The sequence below is a fragment of the Phragmites australis genome, chromosome 9 (assembly GCF_958298935.1).
Source record: "Phragmites australis chromosome 9, lpPhrAust1.1, whole genome shotgun sequence".
NCBI classification, from domain to species: Eukaryota; Viridiplantae; Streptophyta; class Magnoliopsida; order Poales; family Poaceae; genus Phragmites; species Phragmites australis.
This window is the reverse complement of record NC_084929.1, coordinates 17917764-17928414: the sequence shown is the minus strand read 5'-3', so window position 1 is coordinate 17928414 and position 10651 is coordinate 17917764. Positions and strand designations below refer to the sequence as shown.

Genomic DNA, 10651 nt, shown 5'->3' with positions numbered 1-10651 from the left:
AAGATTTTGTTAGCCACACTTAGCTAAGGTTAGGCGTGACAAATATAGTTACAATCTAAACATGCCCTAAAAGAACACACATGTAAATTGCTAGCGTCACCTTGCGAGGCTAGGGCCTAGGCTGGAGCGAAGGTCTTTGGCGCACATCACCTACGTGAATGGTTTGTCAAAATCGGGTCTAGTAGCTTGCCAAGGGGCAACATTATTTTTGCAGTTTTTATTCTTTTGCTACTTTGAAAAAGGTCAACACAGTTATGTATGGAAATCACATTAGTTAAGAGTTTGATCGTGATACGTCTCAACCAAGAGGTTTTCTCTACATATACCTACTAGCCACCACCATAAAGGAAAATACACGAGTAAGGGTTTCAGCTTCTTTCTCTCGGTTACGCCATCATAGGTAGACTACTCCATCCCGCTACGCTGTTGTGCACTACTGATCGGGAGAGCAGGTCTCTGAAATCCATTGCCCTTGAGATCTTGCACAAGGAGATGACGAATAAGATTTTTAGGAAGTGCTCGACGCGACTATTCACTATCCGCTTCCTCTATGTACTCTTCTCCATCATGTACTGCATCATCATCATGGGATCATCTACATCTCTTGCTACTAATCAGTACGTTTGTTGCGATTAGATCTCTTATTCCTTTAGACTACTACAAAATGGGCTATAACTGTCGGTTCAAAACTGGCATCATTGTCGATTTTGAAATTGGTATTGAATTAGTTGTAGTGATAATTACTAGTTCAAGCCTTGAACCGGCAGTGATAACCTAACTATCACTGTCGATTCTAGCTTTGAACTAATAGTGATACTTAATATCACTGTCGGTTCATACCTTTAATCGGTAGTGATAATCCATCACATGTGCAAAATACTTTACCACAAACTCTTCGACATGGGGATATGTCTCGAGTTATCTCAAACTTGAAATAGAGTCCCCATATCTAAATCTACAATCTTCTTAAAACTGTAATGACAAATAGGAATGGATGTTGCAAAACTGCTCTACTAGGAGCTCTTTCGCTTGAGATCTAGTATTGCATTATTGCACGATTGTGTTTGTAAGCTCTTGGTATAGCAGTATTGCACCATATGTTTTACATGTTGTGCTATATGAGATAGTGACTATTGTAAATCTAAATGAATGGTAAAAACACAATTATCTTGAAGCAAATGTGTTTTTTGCCACTCATTTAGATCTGCTTATTGCCACAATCTTCAACACTCAACTTACCACTTGTTTAGTTGGAGAGAAGGATACAGGGAGACGGGCTTAGCCAAAGGGGAGACAGGGAGATGGCTCAGGAGGCGCGGCCACGCCAAGCGTGGCCATGAGGATGGAAATGGGCTCTAGAGCTGGGGAAGATGATCCCAAGGGGTAGAGATGGTCGAAGTGGTGATGGTGACTATCGCACCACTTCGACCGCCACTACCCATTAGGATCAATTTCTGGAGATGGGGGAGCGAAGTGAGATGGGCTCAAGATTTATAGAAGTGCCAGTTCGTATTCCAAACCAGCAATGATAATCTTTATCACTACCGATTTAGAATGGCTCTATTATTGCTCTATCGGTGAGCTTATGAACCGGTAGTGATAAGGATTCTCACTATCGGTTTGTATTGACTCAATTATTGCTCTATCGATGAGCTTATGAACCAACATTGATAACCCTTATCACTACCGATTTGTATTCTAAGCCAGCAGTGATATTGCACTGCCTGTTCTTAACAGGTCAAGGTTAGATCTGCCGGTTTAGCTTATGAACCAACAATGATACCTTATTACTGCTAGTTATTTCTGAACCGGTAATGAAAAGGGTGCATGAATAACCTTTTATGTAGTAGGGTCATGATGTCATACTTAGTATTTTGTTGTTTCTATCGTCGATTATATTAAAGAGATACATGTGTAGCTCTATTATATAGATACCTAGGTCATACTCCTGCTATGTGATTATGCTATTTTATCAGTTCGTGTTCATGGTTTATCTAAGGATTAAATTAACCTTAAAGTGTTCTTTTATCTAACAAAATTTCCCAAGCCTATTCACAAGAATCAAATGGCATACATCACTTCTTGCGTGGGCATATCAGATAACCTATGATAGTTTTCTTATCAAGAATATATGATTAAATATTATGTTCCCCAAATATATTTGTTGGGTGATAATGTACAAACCATAGAAAAACTGATATTAGCCAGCTAGTATGACCGGTGTCCACTCTCTCCAGAGTTGCCCGTGTGCCTTGTGCCTGCCTTTTAATATAACTTATTTCGCTATTACTCCATTCTAACCATTTCCATTGGGCCTTGGAGTAATTGACAGGTAGAGCTCTTGCCATTTGACTTCTAACAAAAAAAAACATATTTTATGTTAATAAACCTAGAGTTTTAAAAACTTGTCTCGATCTCTTAAAAGATTCGATTATATTTTTTTAGAGAATTTTGAAATTATATACGGGGTAGAACCCCTCATAGTAAACATAGATGAAATAGAAAGAAAAAGCTTTTCCCCTACATTGTGTCTCCTTTGTATGATTGTTCATCACTGGAATCTCTGGACTATACCCGACAGCAGAGGTTCATCAATACGTTATCAGCACGAAACTCTACTAGAGACCAAGCTAGATGAGCAAATCTACCTACGACCGAACTACACTGCATCGCTATCGTCATCAACTGGGCAGATCTTCAACCTAGCCTATATGCCTTACATGGCAAGAATATGTTCGCAAGAATTCAAGAATTGAAAGGTATGAAATTTAATAAATTGTCCAGTAGCTCTTGTAGATTATCTAGTTATTGGATCATGTAGATCATCATTTGATAGATTAAATTAGCTAGTAGATCGATTTGGAATCGATGGTTCCAATCTAATAGTACATACATGCATGTGGCACGAAGACCACCACCAAAGAAAAAAACACGACACAAAGCTATGGATGAACATGTCCGCATTGGCGAGCTCTATATGGCCACCATGAGACCAGCCCCACACAGATAAATCGCCATTGCCCAAGCGGTTTGCACACCGTAGCATGCATGCGCTCCCGAATGGTGCCATCCTGAAGGGTGCCCTCTAAATTATGCTCTCGCCAGCGCTCGAAACCATCTCAGTGCAGCCATGTGCGCACGTTGGCACAACCGAAGGTGTCACCCTACCTGCTGCGGGCTGGGATCCCCTACTACCGACATGCTGCGCCACCAAACGACCAGTGCACTAGCCACAAGTGACTAGGTCATTGTCCGTCATGTTCTATGCTCCGCATGCGAGACCACTGGTGCTATCACCGCCTCCGACTGAGTTGCCGCCTGCAAGCGGCTGCCATCACGCCCCTGCTACACATGCGGTTGTTCCCTACTAGTTGCACGAAGACGTGCCTTAGTGCTCTGCACGCTGTCGCTTAACTAGCCAAGCAGCTCCCAGCCCGAAGCTAGTGGCCTGTCATTGCCAGCGTTGCTACTCGCCTCCACCCCGACCACCACACGCTGGCCAAACCCCGCAGCCCGCCTCCACCTTGCCAGCCGTGCAGCGTGCTTCCCCCGCACGAACAAAGTTGCACCGCTGGCCTAAAGGGCAGCCGCCGAATGGATCGGGTGGTGGCTATGGTTTGGAAACCCTAGCCACCCCTTGTATAGGAGGCACACGGGCCGGATGGGCCAGGTTGACTCTTTTGATAGCAGACCAGCTGAATAAATTGATGAAAACCGGACGAAATAAAAGGGATAAAGAAAAAAGGCAAAATTTTACTTTTAGCCCCTGGTTTTTCTTTCATTTTAGCGCAATCCATGTCCTTTTGCATTTAAACCCCTCATTGTTCTAAAAGTTATCCAAAGGCTCGATTTTTGCATAGAAGTACCTCCAGAATTTGAATTTTGCATCTGTTTTAGAAATTATGCAGTATTTAATTTTTTTATTATTATTTTGATGCTATTAATTATTATTATTACTATTTAAATTGTCTATTATGCATAGTAAAATTTGAATAATAGCACAGAAAATATTGAAAAATTGCAGTAATCTGATTTAGCAATATGATACAACTTTACTAGTAGTAGTACTTACGTCATTTAAATATGTAGATGGATAGCATCATGAACGAGGAGTTCATTGAGCTTAGTGTAGAAGGCCGCAACTGTCTCACTTAGGCGTCGGATGTCCGGATTGTACTTGGGGTGAAAAGGCCCCGAGGTTGAGAATGATCAGGAATTTCATTTACTCCACCATCATCTCTCCCCCACTTTGAAAGATGAGTATATGGTAATGATCAGCGCTAAGGCACTATAGGATGCACTGCAATAGCGTTTTGAGCGCCTTAAGTACACCATCAAACCTCTTGCAGAGTAAGAATGGGTTCGGCTCCGTTTCTGTTATTACAAGCATGTTAGAGAGTACAACTCCATACTGTACCGTATTTGCATACTTCTGTGTCTCTATGGGAAAGATATCATAGAAGAGGAGAAAATTGAGAACACTCTCTCCACTTTCCACCATAATGCAGCAGAATCTGCACGCAATCATCGTCAATCAAAATACAAGAAGTATTCTAAAATAATTGACATGTTGCAGCTTCATAAAATTCATGATGAAGTCAGAAACAAGAACGTCTTATCCTAGCCGCAAGGAAAGAGTAGTGGCCTAAAAGTCAATCACAGCTCTTTCAAAGCACGGAAGAACCGCAATAAGAAGTGGAGAAAGGGAGAAAGGAAAGTGGTGACAGACAAGGTCAAGCCTGGTGATGACAATGGTAAGACAAAGAAAGAAGTCAAGCCATATGGTAAGCCACATGGGATGGAAGTGGACAAAGCAGCAACAGTTGAAAGGAAAACATCTCACATGGAAGTTGATGATGCTCCAAAACAGGTAGTAAAAGACCTCCCAATGAAGGATGCTGATGCCTCTAATTTTCCCTCCTCCACTGCCATAGAAGATGTTATGAAGGATGAAGCAGAAAACAAAGCCATTGAAGATGAAGTAACAAGATATTTTGCAGACTCTATCTAAAATTAGAATAATTAGCTATTTACTTAGTTGTCGAATTTAGAATGATTGAATAAATAAATAAAAGCTCTAGAAGATCAAGTTTGACTGCAAATAATATTTTTCGATAGTTAATATAGTATTTAGTCTTGTTACTTCTTGCTCACATGTGAATGAATAACTAATTTATTTATAGAATATGTGTTGCGCCTACATGGAGCTATGCACTCTTTCTTCTAATTTTTCTCACGGAGTTTTAGGAATTTTAATATGACATGCATTTTGCGAGAAGTGTTCAAGAATGAGCATTAATAAACCTAAAGTTTTACAGCCGAATATAGGTTCGTCTTGATCTCTGAAAAATTCGATTTTATTTCTTAGGAGTTTTTTTATCACTATATATATAGGATAGAATCTCTTATTGTAAATATAGATGAAATAGAAAAAAAATTCTATTATATTCCGTTTTCTTTATACAATTGTTTATCGTAGAATATCTAAATTACATCTAGCAGAGATTCTTCGACAGTTTGAACTTTACGTTTCACATTCCAATGCTGCTCTAAAGGAACATACATTTGCAGTGACTCCAACTTTGGAAACAATAGCAGGCAGGTCCAATTTGGCATCGGTTTGCCTTTTTACGTTTGAGAACAGTTTTATTATGTTTGGAGAGAATTATATAAAAAAGTCATATTTCGTATGACATATATACTTAAGCCAAACCATATACGGAGTATCACATATTTTTGCATCGTCATGCCAAAAATAAATTCGTTTACTTTGCGTCAGGCTAAAATAAAGTTGGTTATTTCGCAATGGAAACCCACTACATCTATACGATTACAAACATTCATGATGTCATAAATCAAATCAGACTCCAACTGTTCGGAGCATATTTAAATCACCCTGTTTTCGAAAGCTGACATGATATTCCAGGACGTCCCACCTGACCCAGCTGACATCACTCTTTCGCAGCTCGATCGATGCTTGCAAAAATCCTATACAAACCAGAGTAACAAAAAGACACTAAAGAAATCAAAGCGCCTATATAGATATTTATCGAGAGAAAGGAATCACAAATTAAATACGTTAATTCACGCAGGAAACAGCAGGTACTTATGCAGCTGATCACAACCGTAAATAAAGAAATGGTGATGATTAAGCAGCAGTCGACAGCGTCTAGTGGGGACGCGATTAACCCAACCAGCGACAAAAGCCGCGAAGGATGCCAAACTCCCAACCAGCCGCCGCTTCTTCCTTTCTTCTACCTCCCCTCCCCCCTTGATTCTCTCTCTCTCCCTCTCCTAGCTGCCTACACAGGCAAGAAGGCAGGCACAGCTAGAGAGACATAGTAGGAGGAGGTACAGTAGAAGCAGAGGAGACGACCATGGAGCCTGGCGGCGGGGGAGCGAGCGCGCCGGCGGAGGCCGGGCCGTCGTCGTCGTCGTCCTCGGCCGCGGCCGCATCGTCGTCGAGCCGCCAGGCAGAGCAGGAAGGACCGCAGCAAGAAGAAGCACGAAGGCAACAGCCGCTACCGGAGCAGCCGGCAGCAGCAGGAGGAGGAGCAGGGGGGCAGGAAGCACCTGCGCAGGCTCAGCCTCTGGCGCAGCAGCCGCCACCGGCGGCAGCAGGGCTGAGCCGGTACGAGTCGCAGAAGCGGCGCGACTGGAACACGTTCCTTCAGTACCTGCGCAACCATAAGCCGCCGCTGACGCTGCCGCGGTGCAGTGGCGCGCACGTCATCGAGTTCCTCCGCTACCTCGACCAGTTCGGCAAGACCAGGGTGCACGCCGAGGGGTGCGCCTACTTCGGCCAGCCCAACCCGCCGGCGCCCTGCGCCTGCCCGCTCCGCCAGGCCTGGGGCAGCCTCGACGCGCTCATCGGCCGCCTCCGCGCCGCGTACGAGGAGTCCGGCGGCCGCCCCGAGTCCAACCCGTTCGCGGCCCGGGCCGTGCGCATCTACCTCCGCGAGGTGCGGGAGGCGCAGGCCAAGGCGCGCGGGATCCCCTACGAGAAGAAGAAGCGCAAACGCGGGACCGGGGCCGCCCCTCCCGTGGCGCGGCCTCCTGTCGTCACCGCGGAGGCTGCAGGAACGTCAGGCGGCGGTGGCGAGGAAGAGGAGGACGAGGAACCGTCAAGGTCTGCTGAAGCACAACAGATTGCGCCGGTATCTTCGGCTTGTCCTCCACCTACAACTACTAGTGCGGGCGCTAGCAGTACTGCTACCGCTAGTGTCAGCAGTACCAGTGCTGTGGCTGCGGCGGCGGCCGCAACGATGACGATGACAACAAGAAAGGAATCAGAAGGATCCGGGCCGAGTTCGTGATAAGTGTTGGTCCATCACCTCCCAATTCTAATCCCACCTCAATCTTAATTTTTAGTTGCTCTTATTAATATTAATATTACTGTTCTTGTTTGATGGTATAAGAGAGGTCGAAGATGGGACTTGTAGAATCATGTTAGGAGTAAATATATAAAAAGCATGTCAATTAACTTGAAGAAAATTTAAGTTTGAAGAATCAGAGAAAGATAACTTTCTTTGCTCCATCTATCAGATATGATATCTGTCTTCCTATGTATTCTGGATGCATGCTCCATCTTTTACTGTTTGCTGGTTTGAGTGCCATAGGGTCACATTGATTTGAATTTATAGTCTTTTAGGTTCCTGCTTAACAATTAATCTTGATTGTCTTAGTGCAGCCTGTGGTGACTCTTATCCATTATTATATTCCCTTAGTTTTCCCTCCATTTTTTTGGTCCCATTCATCACACATTCACATTTCTATCTCAGATAGCACTATCTTTGCAGGGGAGAAAAAGGGTCCACACGTACATAATATTTGAACAGTGGTAGTTGAACCTTCAGTATTATAGAGTTTTATACAACATTAGTTGTGATGTCCTTGCAAAAGGAAAAAATTAATAGTTTTTGTTTTGACTTCACAGAGAATGATAAGCACCCTAACTAGTAGCTTAGTTTAATGATTTGATTAACAATTTTTCTGTTGCAATGCCTTGTGTATATGTGAACAGAAAAGAATGTAAGCGTACACCAAAAGTTGCACATCACATGACGGTATCAATACGATATATCTGATCAATTAAATGTGCATCATCACATAATCTTCTCAAGTCCATATAATTGCTTCGCTCTTGTCATCTTTTTTTCCATGTGCAACGCCGTCCCTCTCCCTCTCGTCCTTTTCTTTCAGTTTCATTCTATTTTTGTGTTCTGGTGATCTCATCGTCGTCATCTTTTTCGTTCTGGCCGGCTGCCAGTATGATGATATGATATGTCATGTTGTCTTGATAATTTTCCTACCTGTATTTGGAGTATCTATCACAATGGCTCTCCAACGGTGCATTATTCAAGCTTACGTAGATAAAGAGGGTTTTTTTTTGGAGATTTTCTGTATGTTAAATACAGCCTGAGTACTTTTATGAATTATTTTTCTAATATAGAGAAAAAGAAGTGTCATTATGGAAAATTTGAGGCAGCAACTTAAATTAGAAGACTGTTAGCATAAGATATAGTCCTTGCATATGTACATAACTAAATCTTTATAACTAAATATGTTCATAAATACTTTTACCAGTCATGGCAAAACTGTATAAGTAGGTTCTTGTCTTGAAAAATATTTTTATGCAGTACTATCATTTTTATGCTTCACAAATAAAGTTCAACAGAAATTTGTAATTTAACTTGATGTGTCTTGCAAACTTTATCAATGCCCAAACTGAAAGACACTATTTTGTGAGTAGAGATGGTATTTTTTTTTAACTTATTGGGATTCTCAATTTTTTTTCTGAAAGATGTTATTAGACTAATTTCTTTAGTATTTTAGAAAAAACCGATAAGTTCTTTTTTATTAAACATGACGTCTAGTAACACAAGTGACTTCAAAAGGTAGAGTTTTAATTTTGGTCTTCTGTAACTGATTACTATATAATGTTGTATGCTCTTTGCTATTTTAATTTTCCTGAGAGGATTAGTAGGGTACGATGGGCATCCATCTTGAGATGTGCATACATATGCATGCATTTCGATGATCAATAATGCTCATCAAATGTGCAGGCAACTGATTAGGTTGTTAAAGGGTTCTACTTGTTCTTGGGAATTCTCATGCATGCGTGCATCTATACATATATAGTTATTTGTGTATTTATTTTTTCTCTTTCTTTATTGCCCTCATTCTTGTTCACAGGTCTGCATGGAATTTACTGACAATCATATAGACGTACAGTACTCCCTCAGCACGTCAATAATAGGTTCAATTTAGGATATGTTTGTGAGAGCTTTCAAACCAGCTCATATAGTGGAATTAATGGGAGTTCTATCAAATAACAATTTGTAATTTTCAGCTTATAGAGTGATTCTATACGAATGATTCTCTTAAGTAAACTAGATGTTGGGAGCTGAAAAAATAACTTTTTCTAATTTACTTCTCCCACAAAATCACTTCTTCTATAGAGTTTGCCATAGAGAATCACTTTCAGTCATATAATCATAATATATGAAAAATAGACAAAAGAGACACGATTTAGTGACGGTTCATATATGACCCGTCAATTATATAGCCTCAGGTCGGGACCGGATATAGACCGATCACTGATTATAGGTCATAGGTGATGGGTTATAATACTGCCCATCACTTATGATATAGGTGATGTGTTATGACTATACCTGTCACTGTGACGGATCTCCCTGTATCAGTCATAAGTGACGGATCATATTACAACCCGTCACATATAACACTACGTGAAAAACGGATAAAGGAGACACATATAAGTGACAGTTTATTACATGACCTATCATTTATGTCGCCTCAGATCGGGACCTGGTATTTACCCGTCACAGATAACAGCTAATAGGTGACGTGTTATAATATTAGTGACAGATAATGAATAAACCCATCACTTATGACTTGGTCATAAGTGATAGGTCTCCCTATACCAGTCATAAGTGATGAGTCATATTACAACCCGTCACTTATGACTTGGCAAAGGTGATGGGTCCCCCTGGGTTAGTCATAAGTGATGGGTCCCCCTGGGTTAGTCATAAGTGACGGGTCGTATTATGACCCCTCACTTATAACAAATAATAAGTGACATGTATTATTATCATCCGTCACTAATTATTTAGATCTATTTTAAGACCTGGTTAGCCACTGTGCAGATGAACAGTTACTCAACAGTATCGCCCGTACAATGCTGGCAATTTTCACCGGATCCACTAGAGATTTTCTAATATCTTGTTGATTTGAAGTTTGAATTGGTGCTAGGTCTTTCAAGGTTTGCATCTCCCCCTGTCCTCCTCCTCTAATTCCTATTTGGTAATTTTGTTGTTCTTTGAGTTGTAATCGGCCATTTTTAATCTTTATCCAAAATCTTAGTACAAGTGAGTTGTATTTATGTTAGATTTGATACTAGGTTTGCTCAATATACCGCGAGATGCCACAGATTAGTGTAATTGTATGGAACTTTTAATCACATGCATAACCATGAAATTAAGGTAATTCTAATGAAGAATGAATGTTTTCACATTAAATGTAGATGACGGACACAAGTTGGATGTACCTTTAGGCCCAGACTTGTCTGAAGTATCTGAGCGGGGTGAAGCATTTCATGAGTGCTACCTTGGTGGATATGAAAGATTATGGT

The 10651-nt window shown here is 41.3% G+C and overlaps 1 protein-coding gene across 1 annotated transcript; it reads left to right on the top strand.

The window, feature by feature from the left end:
• Positions 1-6166: 6166 nt before the first annotated feature.
• LOC133928705 (protein G1-like7) lies at positions 6167-10028 on the top strand. The gene has a single exon (XM_062375156.1). The coding sequence runs from the start codon at positions 6378-6380 to the stop codon at positions 7314-7316; it is 939 nt and encodes a 312-aa protein (XP_062231140.1). The 5' UTR covers positions 6167-6377; the 3' UTR covers positions 7317-10028.
• Positions 10029-10651: the final 623 nt, after the last annotated feature.